The following is a 17,841-nucleotide window of genomic DNA, read 5'->3' on the forward strand; positions in this document are numbered from 1 at the left end:
GTGCGCTTTGCAAGCATACAAAAAAGTTTCACACGTGAAAATTATTTTTCATGCATGTGCTTCACCTCCGCTGCTACAACTCCATCCTAGGGGAAACACTGCTGTGTGCGTTTTGTGCAACAGGTGGATGTGGTAGTCTACTGGTAGAGAGAGAGAGCTAAGTAGCGTTGAAGTAGAGTAGAGCAGGGCAGAGAGATGGAAGCAAAATATATTAAACCCGGTGTTAATACAGCAGAACTGGAGAGACGGGTGAAAAATAAATAGAGGTGGGCATGGCTCAAGTAGGGCGCAAAATTATAGACGGAGAACGATTGACAAATTTTTCACTTTAAGCCCTGCCACTGTCATTTTTGTGTAGGAATTAAGCTACAATACATGACATATGTTGTTTTAATTAATAAATACAGTGTGAATAAAGATTACATAACATAAAAATAACTGCAGTCTTTGTTAATTGATAGCCGCTTAAATTAAACAGTTTTTATAGGGCAAGTAAAAACTGACTTCAGGCAAGTAGATCTCTGACCAACTTGCCCGACTGGGCAAGTGAAAAAAAAACTTAGCATTGAACCCTGAACAGTCTTGGTTGAAATATTTCCAATGCAAATTTCGAGCTTTATGCCGTTGATACAGTGGCTGCTCTGCGTCTACACCAAACCAGGCTCTTTGTCAGCTACGACTTGCTTTTAATTCTGAACAACTTACCTTGTGTGATTTAAAACTTATTAAAACTGACAAAACAAAACTTGTGTTTTCAAATGCTAAATAAAAGCCACTGATTCTCCCCACTATTATATTTTTTCAGGGCTCTGAGATTGAGTCTGTATCTCATTACAAGTGTATTTAAATTATAATTGTAACAGTTGTCTTTCTTTTACGCTTCACATTCAGCAACTGGTGAAAAGAAATGAAGTTAAAATTGGGTTTTTGTTTTAGCAGCAAGTCTTGCTTTTTTCCTTTGAGGCCAAAAGGAGACTTGTAGCTGTCACATTGCCTGGACTATGGAATTACTTTATACATTTAGCATCTTCACAAAGCCTACACACTGTAGTCAATACTTAGGTTAGTCGATAAAGAATAAATAAGCAACTATTTTTATAATAGAGTGATTATTTTAGAAAAACATCAAACATTAGCTGGTTCTAGGTTCTCAAATGTGACGATTTGATCATTTTTCCCCTCTTACATAAGTGTAAACTGAATATCTTTGAGTTCATGACTGTTGATTGGAATAAACAAGATATTTGGAGACTTTACCCGACTTTTTTTTTTTACCACTGGGTGACATTTTATAGACAAAATGATTCAATGTGCTATTGAGAAAATCATTAGCAGATTACTCAATGATCTGACTTATTCATTTCAGTCAGTATTGTTGGATATAAATGAAGTTTATCAGGTGAGTGCGTCACTATTTTCCAGCTCCTGATTCACCTCCTTGTCTGCACAATCTCTAATTATAAAACTTACACCGCTGTCAGACTCGTGTAAACAGTGTTGATTACTTGATCAACACAAAGTCCAGTGATATTTAAAAAAGCTCTTTGTGAATCCAGCTCTCTTTCAATATTTACAACATTTGGTTTTATATCAGCCAGGAGGGTACGTTCCTCTCACACACTTTCAGTCAATATTGTGTGTGTGTGTGTGTGTGTGTGTGTGTGTGTGTGTGTTGCAGGCTGCAGCAGTTGGACCGTCACTGTCAGAGCAGCGCCCAGCAGGTGTGTGAGCTGCTGGCCAAACAGAACCAGCTGATGCAGGAGAGAAACACACTCACCGAGGAGATGCAGAGCCTACACATGGAGGTAAACACACACACTCTTGTGTCTCACACACACACACACACACACACACACACACACACACACACACACACACACACACACACAGCAGAGTGTGTGACTCACTGTTGTGTTTCTAAATGAATTTGTGATGGTGTCTTTTCTCTCCAGGTGCACGTTATAGTTGTCAGTTTACTAAAACAAAATCAGTAAGAAGACGTTCGTCCCGTCATGACTAATGATTCTGTCTGGTTCTGAAAACATGTTGTCTATATTCTGCTCAGAGAGATAACGTGTGTCTTATTGAATGTTGTGTGTGTGTGTGTGTGTGTGTGTGTGTGTGTGTGTGTGTGTCTTTTTAGCTCCCGAACACGAGACAAGTCGATACTCTGTCCACATGAGTCCGTCCGGTCTGGATCTGAAGTCAGACGTCTCCTGTTGAGAAGATCATATCAGACTGTTATTTACAGGTTTACAGGTGTGTTCATCCTTTTTAAATTAAGGGTCACTGCACACACAAATGTTTTGTTATCAGAACTGATGATCAGGTTTACAGTTCGTATTTCACATTTGGCGACAGACTGTTACTGTGATATATTGAGAGGTTAGAGGTACGAGGACGTTGTGTTCAGCCTTTTTTTTTTTTTTTTTTTTTTTTTTTAAATGTTTGTACATTTTTTACAGATTTAATAAACAAAATCACTGGTGCATTAACGAGCTTTTGAAATGTGCTAAATTATGATTTATAAACATTTTCTAGATTTTCTGCTCCTTTTTTTTCGAAAACACATTTTTGGGAAGTTAAGTCATAGCTCCAAAGACTGAACAATGGGACTCACGCGAGAACGTATTCTTATCTTAAGATGATTTTTTTGTAGGGTAGGCGCTCATGAGTGTACCACGTCAGATTCAGTAAGCGCTCCTAACTCCAACTGTGTAAATGAAATATGTAAAGACAATGAATGCCACCTAAGTAAGTGCACATTCATGATACCGTACAACTATATTTGGTAGCCACAAGCTATTTAATTCCTTTATACAAAACTGTTGCTCAGCAAAGATGGGAAATATGATCAGATTGTTTATTTAAACCAGTGTGAATATTACTTGTATAAAAATTAGGCTTTCAATAACAAATCAATTATGTGTTATGTTATGACACGTTTCACGGCACTCGGTATACCGACACAACACCACTTTATCCTGTTAAAACAATATTCATAAGTTGGATTAATTTTTATGAAAAAGACTTTTGATTCTTTTGATCAGTGGACCCGTACGGACTAAAGAAATATAAATAACTTCCTGGGTAATCGAGGAGTGGACACATATTTTGACCTTATGACAGCTTCAGAGGAAGGGAGTCACCACTTGTTTTTTCGTCATGCCGGTAAATCTAAATGACTTACGGTTTTCTCTGGTGCTCATGGTTTCAGTAAAATGAAATCAACTGATCTAACAATGTGTAGAAGTTTAAACATTTATATTTGTATGTGCGATCTCAACAGCCAACTTATGTTAGCTTAAGTGGGTAGTCGACAACCTGGTTTTATAAATCCAAAGAACTTCTATAAAAATTAACTGCTTGACAACCAGACCAGGCCTCTAATTGAGACAGGCCTTTATTTGTCAGGCTAGTAAAAGGGACTGGGTATTTAACTGGGACCAGGCTTATAATTTAAATCTTATGGAAATCATAAACTGGCGTAACAAACGTCCATAATTTTTAAGAGTGTCTGCTAAAGCCAAGGAATAGGAATAAATGACAGCCATTAATGATGTGTCACCCGAGGGCCGTCCTGTCACTGAAATAAAAAAATGGTTTGATATGAAAAACATTTCACCACAGCAAGGTGATCAATGACTGTAAGATCATATTGTTCATATTGATGTGGCAGTGTTATACAATAGCATAAATACCCAATTTATCTTAATGATTTAGAGTTATATTACAGCTTGAACTGCAGGGTCAAACAGAATTTCAATACAAGAGTAATTTACATCAGTTTTTTTAACTCCAAATTGCTTCAAAGTAATTAAATATGCAATCCAGGAGTGGAAATTTGGGTTTGGATGACAGCAGACTAACTGCACATGACTCTTACAGCAGGTCTGGACCACTTGTAAATTGTGTTTGTGCTTAAGAGAAAATTCAAAATATGAAGAAAATTACTGAATATAGAGAGTTCTCATACAAGCCCCTTAAGAACAAACCTGTTCTTACATGAGACTCAGTATTTCTAGTTTAATTTTTATTTTTAGCATTTTAATTAATGTGAAAGTTCAGAAAATAACTAGCATTTGTAGCCACAAAGCAAATACAAGTCGACACGGAGGCAGCAGATTGACATAGTGCTTTATTGAAGCTGTCTGTAAGAAGGAAAATAATGTGCATCCCTATCATATACATTTTATGTGTAAAAATACTAAGGATGTACAGTGTAAAAAACAGCTTCATGTTGATGGTAATTTGTTGTTTTCACATCCTGGCGGCCTCACCGGCCAGCAGCACTGTATCCTGACAGCATGAGGGACAGAAAAAGGCTGTTTGATCGATCTGCTGAGTTTCCCGACACTCGACTGTCTCAGAGTCAGCGTCACCTCTGCTCCGCTGACGTGTCAGCGAGCAGAGCTGACCTCAGTATTACAGTGTTTTTCGGGGGAAACATGGCCCGCTCTGAGAACAGCTGGCAGCTGTCCACAAATGTCTCACACAGCTGTAAAGCTACAGTAGATGGACATGGACATGAAATGAAAACTCAATTACACTTTGTAATATTTGTACATGTTTGCCGTTTTTTGTTTGCTGTTTATAAATAAATGCATCTCATGCTTGTTCATGTTAATAATCATGATGATAGTAGACTAGTACCAGAGAAAGAGGAGAGGGGAGGAGTTCTGTCGCAGACACAAGGTCAAATACTGTCAGAAATCCTTCCAAACACTGGAGCCGTTTACTTATTATCTGCATTAAACGCCACGCTGAGTGCGGTTTGTGATTTCTGGCTGACGCCGTCGCTTCATTAACAACGTGCGAGATCAATACAGAGCAGCTGATGTCTTTGAAAGGATTTAACATATTCAAATACTACTGGAGTCAGATCTGTTGTGTGATAGATGTACAGTAGAAACAGCAGCAGCTTTAAGAGTGGACACTGTCAGTGCAGCGTCAGATATCTCACATACTGTCGACTCACACCAGTCGAGGGCACCAGTAATGCTGTGAGGAGGCTTAAACTGACTTTCAGCGTCCAGTTTAAGAAATTACTGACGTGCCCATAACTGATTCATAGTCTTTAAGGGAAAACCCACACTGATGAAGAGGATTACTAAGCTCCACCTTCTCCACGTACAGTAGCTGGAGGAAAACATTTATTTTTTTATGATCTCTGACCTTAGAATCAGCGTCTGGCGTCACTGCTGCCAGTAAATAAACTCGAGGATTAAACGAGGAGAGTTGAGGCTCGACAGAGGGAAAACTTCTCAAAACAGACGAGGAGAAGAAGTCAGTGACATCTGTGGATTTTTCCAAACATTATGAAGACTGACCAATTTACTGAACATTTCCACTGAGCGTGATTCTGCAGTGGCAGCACTGACTCGTCTCTGTGGGACACAATCACCCAGGTCCTGCCAACTCCAGACATCAGAGCAACATGAAAGCTATCGGTTGTATGTGGAGGGGAGATGTGCTTTAAAAATCCTCATTTTCTTAAAAACATTTAAAAAAAAAAAAAGAAGAAGCTAAAAATCTTCCTTTAAAGCAGGGCTGAATCAGATTCCTCTGAATCATATAAAAAGTGATGGATGTGAAAGTGCTGTGGCCAAAGCTACAAAGCAGTATTTTATGAACTCTGGTTTCTAATGTTTTTGGCGGTAAGCGTGCGCATACAGCTAGAACTCCTCAGTCGCTCGCAGACCTGGGTCAAATCAAAGCTGAAATCCTTCCAAATACTTGGGAGCGTTTGCTTGAGCCTGTTGAGGGTGCCAGCTGGGTGGGAACTGTTCTCATTTTGAACTTTTTCGGCTGCTTCAGCTGTGCCAGACAGGCTCAATCGATCACAGAGAAGTATTTTTCATAAGAGTTCTGAGTGCCACTTTGACTCAGGACTGGTAGTGCGGACAGAGGACTACAGCATGCAGGCCAGCGCCATCCTTTTCTACTTTCTGCCATAAAGCGCCTTTGCCAGCTAGTAGCAATTTAATGGATGTGCAAGAGTAAAGCATATGGACTTAAGAGCAGCGGAAAAACAGGTAATGTGTCGTATAAGAGATATCTGTAAAGAAAAAAAAAGGAGGCATTTATTTTTAGAACAAAATCTCTGAAGACTTAAACTGCAGAGTGAAACACGACTACGCCCCCTCACTGCTAAACTCCCAAACAAAATGACATCAAATAAATTAAATAGAAAAGAAATTCAAGTTATCCATCAATGATAATAATAAAAACATTCAAATAATAAATATATTGGAATAGTTTTCTACGCCTCAAGAGAGCACATCCCCTGGTGCTCTCTTTTTAATCATCCAGATATTCAAGGTGATGTCTTCCACGTGGTTTTAAGATGAAATTTAAAATTTTTAAAAATATATTTTCTCACATCTGGTTCATCTTTTTTTGGGACTTTCTGAGCTAAACCATAAGGCTTACTGGCATTTGAAGACAGAGAAATTGAGGGGATTTTAAATCTTGTTGGTCAGACTGGAAGACATGATGACGCAAACAAACAAAGTCCAGACTGGAGAGGTGACGGCGCACATAAAGGACAGAGGAGCGTGACTCTGATCATCCACACTCTTTCTAAGAACTGTCTGACCTTACAAACATATCCAAACACTGTCATTCCACTTTCTCCTCCGCTCTGTCCCGACACACTTACAGTGAACAGTAGCACTTACACATCAAATCTTTTTCATCCTCACCGCTTTACATTCAGACTGCTGTGCTGCACTTGTTTCCTTTCTGCTCAACTTCCACTTCTTCTTTCTCTCTGAACTGCTTTCACCAACACACACCTGGGGTAACATTAAATATGAGGAACATTTGAGTCAATGTGCAATCAGGTGAGAAGAGCCTTTAGAGCAGGCCTATTCAATTAGCGGGCCCAGAAGCAACCTCTGAGTCGCCCGAGCAGGGATTGTTGAAGGACTTGTTTTTTGGGCAGACGTAGCTAGCAAGAAAATAACAAACTGCCTTGTAGAGTGTTCAGTCTAACAGTCTAATGTGTTTTAAGCCACAACACTCAGAGGAAAGTTAGAACAGCTGTCTACTTCAATAGCTCACAGTGTTAGAGGACTGATTAGAGATCCTGATGTTGTGGGTTCAATACCAGTTGATGCTCAGTGAATTTTGAATGCATTTGTGCAAATGAAGTGTGTGATTTTTCTCTGTATATTTCCATGTACTGCGTGGACTGCCATTAAATGTAATACTGGTATTCATGTCCCCCTCAAGACAAGTCAAGATTGAAAACATCCTTGCAATGATGACGTTGATAGGTTCATACAGTTTAAGCCTATGTCTTGAAAGCAGAGAGACAGCCTTCTGAACAGCTGTCCCCAATTAATCCCTCCTACTAGGACACCTTAACAGCTGACTTTTGAATGCATTTGTCCAAAAGACAGACTGAAAATCTTAAACAAAGAGAGCTCATGTGTCTCCAGTTCATTAGCTCCGTGGGATAGAAGAACGGTTTGAAGGTCAGAGGATCAGGGTTCAATTCTCAGGTGAACAGTCAGTCTGTTTAGCAAGCTGATGTCTGAAGGAGAAAGTTAAGCTTAGGCTGTTGGAAGTCCTTAGGTTGAATGTTCGATCCTAGTCCAGGGCAGCTGAATTTTAATGGCTGCTGTCCAGAGGATGGAGTGAAAGGCTCCGTGAAACACAATGGAAGTGTGAGGTGGAATAGCTCAGGCTGTTAAAAAGCTGCTTGGGAATTCTGAGGTTGGAGGTTTAATCCTTACCCAGGGCAGGTGAATTCTAAAGTCCAACGCCCAAAAAAAAAAGGTTAAATGCGCCTGGAGAATAGTGTATATGTGTAGCAGCAGGGTAACTCAGTGGTTAAGGCTACTGGCTTTAGTGCGGGAGACTGGGGTTCACATCCAGTGCTACCACATGACTATGCTACGGCAAGGGGCAGCCAGGACGCCAGGCCAAAGTGGGGATGCCATCATCCAGGGACTCCAACCTTCACTACCAACCTTTTTATTTGGGCGTTGGACTTTAAAATTCACCTGCCCTGGAAAAGGATTGAACACCCGACCACAGAATTCCCAAGCAACTCTTTAACAGCCTGAGCTATTCCACCTCAAGCTTTTGTTGTGTTTCATGGAGCCTTTAAAATTCAGCTGCCATGGACTAGGATCGAACATTCAACCTAAGGACTTCAAAAAAGCCCTCTAACAGCCTGAGCTACCAGGCCAGAGACACTTTGTCTGTGTTTCTTAGACATTATAACTTTATCCTTCAGACATCAGCTTGTAAAACAGACTGACTGTTCACCTGAGAATTGAACCCTGATCCTCTGACCTTCAAATCGGACCTCTATCTCTCTGAGCTAACGAACTGGAGACACCTGAATGTGCCTCCTTGATGATTTTCTCTTGCTCCTTTAGACAAAGCATTAAGAAAATAAACAAAGGAAGTCCATGTTGTAGTCATAGTATGGTATGTCTTTAAATGAGAGTTTGCTTCTGTGCTTGGTTTTGGCTGGACTGTTTCAATCATGCACCTGAGGCAGCCGACCTGCAGACAGTGAGTGTCCTCAGTAGAGGGGGGACAGAGAGCAGGATGAATGACTGATACTGATGTTTGTTGTCTTCATGTTTAGATAACGTGACTTTTTTCACTCAGTATTGTGATGCCAGGAGGAATATTTATTTTATTGATGTGTTAGATTTGTTTCCAGTGAGATATTATTGAGTTTATATAGTGACTTTGACTGTTGCTGCTATAGACTGTATGAAACTATATTCTGTGTATCTGACCTGTAAGGGAAACGTCAGGAGGTGAGGTGTGTGCTCGCTGCTGAAATTGTGGCCACCCTGATATTTTCTGGTTTAAAAATCTGGCCCAGTTAAATTTGTAATTGAATAGCCCTGCTTTATAGCAACACCTGTGGGTAGGGTTGGGCCGATATTAAAATTTTAAACTGGTTTGATGTTAAGCCAGACTGGTGTACTGGATTTTACCACTAGGAGTCAGCAGCTGCTCCTGAATGAAACACAACGACACTGTGTCCTAACAGCAAACAAGCGTCTGTCTATTGCCGAGCATTGCTTAACATCGGGCTCTCTGTTCACACTAAATCTGTTAATTCACTTCTGGAAACATAACCACTTAAAAGATGGGAGAGAGTTTGTATTTTTTAAAGAGAAAACACGTTTTATATTGTGATATTTACTGGAAATGACACAGCAAAGCCCAGTGGTTCCCAACTGGTCCAGCCACAGGGTCCAGATTTTGCGCCAGCTTCAGATCCAAAATGATGCCATACTGGTGCAGGTTTAGTTTTCTTCAGAGACTAAATCTGCCATCTTGTCTCGCCACGCAAAAAACACAAGCTTTCTAATAAACAAACACAACATAAAACCGTTCTCACCCCTCCCATCTCTACTGAAATGTGGCCTCCTTCATGTTGCCGTTTGTCTGTTTCCAAGCAAATATATTAATCATGTTGTTATGTTGCTGACTACTAATGCGGCACAAGTTGGATTCAGCGCTGTGTCGCCGTCAGCGCATGCCACTGATGTAGGCTGCTTTTTAATTTACCAGCGCCTGTCATAACGACAAATACCAGTTCAGCCAGTTTGCATAACAGGTTTAAGCTCGTACACCAGCCCGGACCGACCCAACTCTACCTGAGGGATGATTTGGATCAACTTAAAGAAAAGGTGATGAAATAAATTAAAATAAATATCTTTCTGTTTTTTTCATTTCAACCTCACAGTAAACTGTCATCTGTCCTTGATGCGTCCCGTCACCTCTCCGCCGTCACATTTTGGTCACAAAACAACACAAAGACATTAAAATAAACAATGGAGCAGGAAGGCTATCTGCTTTCCCTCCTACATTCTTCAGCCATTGTTGTTTCTTGAGGTGCCATTTTTTTTTCTCTCAGCCCTAAGAAATATTTTTTTTTCAAGAATAATGTAATAACAATAGAAAAAGTTAAATATAAAACCGATGAGTAGAACAATAAATAGAACATATATATATTATAGCCATCGCTGTGATTGGTGTAAATCATAACTGTCGATGCGTACCTCCTCATAGACCATAATGTCTTTAAAAAAAAAGAAAAGAAAATCTGACAGTAACAGGAAATCAGCTGTCACCTCACTCATCGTTACAAATAAATTATCACATTATAAATATTTAATCATTCTTGGAGCTTTTTCACCTGTACTTACTCTCTCTTCTTATCAACAATGCCCAACCTGCCATCCTGGACTTCTCTTTGCACTCTGTGGTGAACCTGCTGCAGATTCCCTTTCCTGCACAGAGACAGAGAGGTACAGCCGTGTGGTTCCCAACGCCGTGACACAAACATGTCACAGTAAAGCTTCATCATCAACACAAAAGTACCGTTTCGCTTTTGTTTTCCCTTTTGGGACAGAAGAGATTTAAACTCAGGGACTTTTAGTTGAGAAATAAATTAAAAAAACGTCGGGGGGGTGGGGTGGGGGGGGTGGGGGGCATTCAAACCAACCATTTCCTCTCATTTTCACCTCCTCAGTGATGGATGTATAAACCACCTTACACTGCATTGTGGGTAACGTAGTAAAGCTCATGGTTTTGGAGCTTCATCCTTCTGAACTGCTGTGCTTTGAGGTGCGTTCTTTAACACAAACCAATACCTCACACTCACACACACTCACACACACACACGACATCCTATCATCGTCTGAATCTACAGAGTTGATGTGTAATAGCAGTACATTAGGAGCAACACCTGTTCTGCAGCTGTACAAGCATAGACGTTAATACAGGTGATGTGTTGCTGGCGCCTGTGTAATGATCTGCAGCATTAAGCTCGAAGTGTAGCACCGGGTTTTAGTAGCAGTATAGGAGTTGTTGTAAGAGTAGCAGTACCTGTAGTAGTTGTGGTAGGAATTGATATAGCAGCAACAACAATAATGAATTGCACCGAGCAAAACCTGAGTCAAATCCTGCTCGACAACATGAGCTGTGTAAGACTCTGCTCACACGATGACAACTGCTCCCTCACTGCCAGGCAGCCTCAATCAATCCCAGAATTATTTAGGTGAGGATTTGAAACCAGACCCGAGTGTCTCTCTGAGCGCGAGAGGATCTGTCTGTTTGCAAAAGCCTGAGATACAACCGGTAACGGCAGTTTAGGTTTGAATGACTTAAAATGCTATATCTCCGTGTTACAGATAAGAAGCCACAAAAACGTCTCCTTAAAAATGCATCAGCGGTCTAACTTGATCAGACGCGTTTCAGAGTTTGGCAGGACCGACACATGTCAAAGCACAGCAGGCCACCAGTGATGCTCCTGTCATTAAAGGGACATTACATAGTAACTGATCACATCACAGCTCAGATCACCTGGGGTTGCAGTGCAGGATTACAAAGTAATTTTTGCCTGTGAGTTCTCTCTGAAAAGGGATTCACAAAAAAAAAGACTGCTTCTTTTGGAGAGGTGAAAAAGAGAGGAGGAGGAGGAGGAGGAAGAGAAGGGCAAAATCCTTCAAGTCTTTCTGGGTCGGTCCAAAGCTGTGGGTCTTTTGTCCCACAATGATGACCTCAGAGACCAGCTGTGATGATGTCACCGTGATGGACAGTTCATTCCCGCCCACTGGCAGAGTAGGAGAACTGTGGGAAGTGCGGTCTCCTCTCATTGTCCAGACAGTCCATCCCGTCCTCGTCAACTAAAGACAGAAGGATTCAGAGTTGATTAATGACTTGATTAGTTACAATTAAAGCTCGGGGAGGCAGTTTAATTTTATTATAGCGTCACTGGGCAGAAATAGCATACTAAATTTTGACCACATTGTAATTCAAGTGGTCTGGGAGAAAACCAGACTTCTGCACCTCCTCTTGGCCCTGGAAAATTTAGCCTGTGACAGGACACTTTAGTCAATCACAGGTCATTTCAAAGAGAAGGCCTTCCTATTGGCTGTTCTACAAATGCAGATGCATGTACGCGTCCCTTTGTTGAAAGCCTGATTCCATGTCGGAGAATCCTACGGAGAAAGTTGCTATTCCAGCATTTGGCTACCACTGCTTACACTGCAAAGCAACTCAAATACTGTAGGAACATGGACTTATTGAAAGAAGAGTCTTAAAGTCCGGGTAAAGCAAGAGAGTCTAAAAATAAACGAAAGAAAAGATGTGTCAGTATCAGTGAGGTGTTTTAGAGATGAAGAGAAATTGTTGCTAATATTTTAGCCTTCTGCTAAACTGAGCTAAAGGCTCATGACTGTGGTTTCAAGTTCACATTTTTGTTGCTAACATTAGCTAGAGCCTCAGACTACCCTGTAGGCTGCAGGCAACGCCTCCTGAGATGGACTATCAATCAGCAGCCACAGCAACCTGAATCCAGCCAGTGCAAACTCCATCTCCGAGGATCCGGACAGCCTCAACCTCCTGTTGGATCAGCTAACTGGTTAGACCCAGCGCTGCCCACTGTGACACCAGTGCTGGGGGGATTGTGCTGGCCAAATTCGAGCTGTTACAGCTGCTGAACGAAGGTACGTCTACTGAGCTGCTGCCCACTTGCCTTCTCAGGAAAGTAGTCTACAGTGGCAGGGAGGGAGATGAAGGGACTGTGGGGTAGCTAGCTGTATGAGGTGTGTGCATATTCCCGTGGTTGTCCAGTGGGAGGGGTTTAGGGCAGAGAGGGAGAGCTGCAGGAGGAGGGTGTATTATCAAATCTGACTTTTCCAAATTTCTGCCTACCCCAGCTTTAAAACTCATTATTTCCATTAATATAAATACATTAAATCAAATGGGATGCATATACATTTACCGATTAATTTTACCATCTCAAAATCTAATCAAACATCACAAAGCCTTGTGTCTGTGGTAGGTTGTTGTTGTAGATTCAAACAGAACAAGATTCAATTAACAAGTGTGTCTTCAATGTGCCAATCTCCTGCTAACTAGCTGATGTGCGACCTACAAAACAAGTGGAACCTCACATTAGCGCAGAGAAACACATCGGTTCCACTCATGCATAATTCAGTGCCGAACATTCTGAAACCAGTATCTTTATTTCAAAGCCTGTGAAGAGCTGCGTGTGGCCTGAGGTATGTTACACAGACACTTGAACAAACAGACAACGGCACTATGGCGTGTTTGTTACCCCGGTTAATTTAAGTCGACATGTCTCACCTGAAGAGAGAGCGGGAGCACTGATTAATTGTTTAAAACTGAAATTATTAATCAAAATGAGAAAGAAAAGCTGAATTTGATCATCAGATGCTCGAAAAATGTGTGCCGCCAAAGATATAATTTATTCCAATTCATAATCAGAACATTTTATTAACATCATGATCCTCTGCCAAAATGATTCCAATTTAAACATCTCAAACATATAAAGCACATACTGTGTATTGTTCAGTGGTGTGTGTGCTATCTTAATACACACACTTCAAACCAGAGCATTTACTTCTTCTGTCACTCAGAAATATTGTATATACGACTCTCTCCGCTGAGAATATCTTCAGCTATGTAAAAAATGAAAGTGAGATTTCGTCAAGTTTTAACGTGGGCATATGTTTGTGTGTACATGTGTGAGAAAGAGAGACAGAGAGAGGAGACACTCACATTTCTCTGGTGGAGTGATTGTGATGGTCTGGGCTGTGAACTCCTCGTCAAAGTATCTGGTGTCCGTCTCCGACGTCACCTGAGGCTTGAAGGGAGGGACCATCTGGGGCAGAGACACGACGAGGACACAGAGAGGAAGATTAGATCGTACAATAACGTTTCTGAACGACACCTCGTGAGTTATTATTGATCCTGACCTCAGTTTTTATTCACACGTCAGCAGCGTCACCACGTAGACCTCCATCATCTCAGTACTTCAAATATTTAATGTGTGTTTGTCCGAATATGTGTCAAGGAAAGGAGGGAGGAGAGAGGATACGGGAAAGTTAAGGAAAGCGGAAATGGGAGAGGGAAGGGAAAGGAATGAATAAAGAGAAAAAGGGAAGGAGGAGAGAGGGTAGGAAATGAGAGAGGGAAAGAAAGGAAAGGAGGGGAGAGAGGAGAGGGAAGGAGAGATGATGAGGAAAGGAAACAAAGGGAGAGAGAAGAAAAGAGTGGAGAGTAAAGAAGAGGAGGGGGGAAGAAAAAGAAGGAATGGAGGAGGAGAGAGGAGAGGAAAGGGGGGTGAGAAAGAAAAATGAGGGACAGGAAGGAGGGGGATGAAGGAAAGGAAAGGGTAGAAGAAAGGAAAGGGAAAAGAAGGAGGAGAGAGAAGGACAGGGGTAGGAAAGAAAGAAAGAAAGGAGGGAAAAGAGGGAGGAGAGAGGCTAGAGAAAAGGAAAGGATGAATGAGAGAGGAAAGGAAGGGAAACGAAAGAGAGGAGAGGACATGAAAGGAGAGATGAAGGGGAAAGGAAAGAAGGGAGAGAGGAGAAGAGTGGAGGGTAAGGTAGAAGAGGGGAATGGAAATGAGAAAGAAGAGGAAACAAAGGAGGAAAGAAGAAAGGAAATGGAGAGGAGGAAAGAGAGAGGAATGGAAGGGAAAGAAAGGAGGAGGGGAGGACAGAGGGTAGGAGAAAAGAAAGAAAGGAAAGGAGAGGAGAAAGGGAAAGAGGGGAGGAAAGGAGATAGGAAAGGACGGGAAGGAAAAGTAAGTGGAGAGAAGAGAAGAGAGGAAAAGAAAGGAGGAAGGAGAGAGGAAATGAAGGCAAAGGAAGGAGGAGAGAGGAGAGGAGGATGTAAGGAACATTCGAGGTGGCAGATTGATCCAGAGGAGGAGAGATCAGAGTGAAGGCAGGAACAGCAGCACCTATCTAACATGCTGTTATGGGTGTTGTCACACAGGACCTGGTTCTTACTCTGCGGTGTTAAATGAGCACACACACCATAGACCTCCAGGACACAAGGTCACACGTCTCCATGATGCTTTGTGCTTTATACGGCTCTGCTCTGATGAACACATCATGTTTGTTAATGGGTGATATGTGCATGTTTACATGTGTTATATAAGTTAACCCTGTCATACAACTCATCGTACAATACACACACTTTTTAATAGCGTGTAATTTTCCGCCGTCCTGTTGTGCTTTACTCGACGATACAGCTTTACCATCAGGTTGCATCATACCTTTTTATCATAGACATCCTGCCAGTCGACGCCGGAGAAGAAACTGTGTCTCATTATTTCTTTAGCGTCATCTGGTCCTCCACCGAGCCTAGAGGACACGAGAGGAATGTTACAAAACAAAAAAAAGATCAGTCGAAGCAACATTTGATTTGAACCAACAAACTAAACAGAAACGAATCAAAAGTCATCAGACGTGACGAGGAGGTATTTATTATTTACTTTAGCGAGATGACTTTAAAGAGAGAGAAACTCCTGCTACATCTGTTCACATCTCTGCGTTCACACACACCGTTTGTTGGGGTCTTTGATGAGCAGGCCTGACAGCAGCGACTTGGCGTCTGACGACAGGGTGCGCGGGAACTTGATGTCCTCCATGAGGATGAGCTCGAACAGCTTCTCGTGATCCTGGTTGTAGAAGGGCAGCCGGCCGCACATCATCTCGTACGTCACCACGCCCAAACCCCACCAGTCCACCGCCCGACCGTAGTCGTTGTCCTCCAGCACCTGGGGAGAGTCAAGACACACAGATACGCGTTTACTTCTTTAAATGGGACCATTTGTTTTATTGGACATCTGCTTTGATTCTGCATCTCTGCATTTATTTTATTGGATGACGCAGAGCGCCCAGGGTACTCGCTGAGGAGACAGATGAGCGAGGAGAGACGGCACAGGAGAGTCAATATGCCATCTTGCTGAAGGGAAAAATAAAAATGTGTCTGAGGAGAACAGAAGTGGCCGCACAGATAACAAGAGCTGAGGTGTAGCAGTGAGCCCCCCTGTCTCCATACACAGACATACAGAGGCAAACATCATGGGATGGCAGGTCTTCAGAGGCCCCTGTTACAGTAAGGGAGTCAGTGTGCTGGCGTGGCCCACCAGATGCCCCCTCTGGTCCCTGCCAGCTCTCCCTGGCACACTGATCCTTCTCCTGGCAGGGACAGAGAGGAACGTCCCTGGATGGAAAAGGCAGGAACAGCCCGCAACATGGGTCAGGGCCAGTCCGACCCCCGAGCTGGCTCGCACAGGTACTGTACGGCGAGCTGCTGTGTCGTGTGTGATGAGGAAAGAGGTCCTGTGAAAGCTCCCATATCAAAGTCCCGTGTCTGGGCTGCCTTCCTACTCTCATTCCCTGCCTGCTCTCCTTTAGCGCTGTCCTCTCCATCCTGTCTTATCCTGCCTCCTCCGTCCTCTAATCATGTCTTCCCTCGCCCGCTTCCGTCTCTTTCATCCTCTCGCGTGCCCGTTCGCTCACCTCTGGAGGAGCGAGGAAGAGGAGAAGGGAGGCAGAGGCAGGAAGAGAGGTATTTCAGGTGCTGTCGAGGCCCTCATTAACATAATAAGCTTATTAACATGATGAGTGTGTATGCATGTGTGTGTGTGTGTGTGTGACTGACAGACAGACAGGGCTGGAGAGCAGCCAGAACAGCATATGTTGTACATCTCGCCAATAATAATAACATCTCACTCACTGTTAATAATGGACCAGGCAGGGTGGACGCTAACACACACACGACTGCAAACGCACACGCACAAAAACATGCTTTTGACATTTAAAAAAATCCCATGATTTGAACTAATATAGCAAATGACATAACATCAGAGGATTTAAATATATATACGGCACGCTGAACTAATCTGTGCTATTAGCAGCAGCGAGATGGGTGGCAGATGCAGATAGCACAAGTGTCACAAATACATAAATAGCTTAGATTGATTAGAATAGAGACGTGTTTATTAAAACTGCAGACCGACTGTGAAAACACGTAACCTACAAACTAAGCAAAGCACAAAAGCATACTGAAATGTAAGCGAATATTTAAGTGCTCGTGCTCCACGTGTCAGCTCACAGGCACATGAACATTTCAACAGTTGTGTAAAGAGATGAGGAGACACAAGCTCGTTAAACTTTCAGATTTGGAGTCAAAACTAAATGTTTTATGGTGGTGAATATCCAGGAATATAATGTTTCTAAATTAATCAGTATGATGCTACTTCCTATAACTTAATTTAATATAAGCACACAGATGATTATAATTGCTTTAGGGCACTTTAACAAAAGGTGAACACCTTAACCTTATTTCAGATAGCGGTAAAAATTTAGTGTTATGTTAATATTTCAGATCAGGAATTTGGCATCTTTAAGTCCCCAATTTTGTGAGAGTGGCTGTGATTTAGAGTCGAGACAGTTTTGGCTTTGAGTTTGACATTGAATATAATGCTAATATCGCTAATAAGAATAATATAATGATTGTTAGAGGTAAAGAAGACAGAAAATTAGTATTTCCTGAAATCATACTTCTCTCAAAGTGTGTGATGAGATGAAATATTCCTGCCATCATATTGTCAATCTGATGATAATATCCATAGACAGTGTCACAAGCTAATATACTTCCTCGTAAATTCAACATGAGCTCAGTTAGAGTAAAGAGACCTTTATTTAGAGCCTGGGTCCTCTGAGTTCCTGCAGGGGGGCGTCAAATTACTTCTTATAATTAATTAATTTAAGTTTTTATTTACTTATTCATTTATCTATTTTCAAAAATCAAAATGCATCTGAAAATTCACATTAGCCCTATGTGGATCCCCTATGATTCACCAAAATCGCCTCTCCAAAGCATACCCAAAGTAAAATGAAAGCTGTTCTTGTTCCGTTACTCATGAATCATGTGAGCTGAATCACACATATCTTAGTATTAGCTGTATTATTATGTCAAGTGTACGAAGTCTCTTGTGAGCCACTAGGGATCGTTTTGTAACTTTTC

At 41.8% G+C, this 17,841-nt stretch overlaps 2 protein-coding genes across 2 annotated transcripts in view; one reads left to right on the plus strand and one right to left on the minus strand.

Moving 5' to 3' along the window:
• The window catches only part of sdccag8 (SHH signaling and ciliogenesis regulator sdccag8), a 53,548-nt gene extending 51,053 nt beyond the window's left edge, over positions 1–2,495 (plus strand). The window contains exons 17-18 of the mRNA XM_050071114.1: positions 1,679–1,805; positions 2,144–2,495. Of these exons, the coding sequence (XP_049927071.1) occupies positions 1,679–1,805; positions 2,144–2,182 (166 nt within the window). The 3' untranslated portion in view covers positions 2,183–2,495. The remainder of the gene's footprint in view (positions 1–1,678; positions 1,806–2,143) is intronic.
• Positions 2,496–7,717: 5,222 nt separating this feature from the next.
• akt3a (v-akt murine thymoma viral oncogene homolog 3a) overlaps positions 7,718–17,841 on the minus strand; it is a 68,964-nt gene continuing 58,840 nt past the window's right edge. Inside the window, exons 11-14 of the mRNA XM_050071115.1 lie at positions 15,369–15,583; positions 15,080–15,167; positions 13,573–13,675; positions 7,718–11,672 (exon numbers count right to left, since the gene is read on the minus strand). Coding sequence (XP_049927072.1) covers positions 11,587–11,672; positions 13,573–13,675; positions 15,080–15,167; positions 15,369–15,583 — 492 coding nt within the window. The 3' untranslated portion in view covers positions 7,718–11,586. The remainder of the gene's footprint in view (positions 11,673–13,572; positions 13,676–15,079; positions 15,168–15,368; positions 15,584–17,841) is intronic.

This window comes from Epinephelus moara, chromosome 19, assembly GCF_006386435.1.
Source record: "Epinephelus moara isolate mb chromosome 19, YSFRI_EMoa_1.0, whole genome shotgun sequence".
Lineage (NCBI taxonomy): Eukaryota > Metazoa > Chordata > Actinopteri > Perciformes > Serranidae > Epinephelus > Epinephelus moara.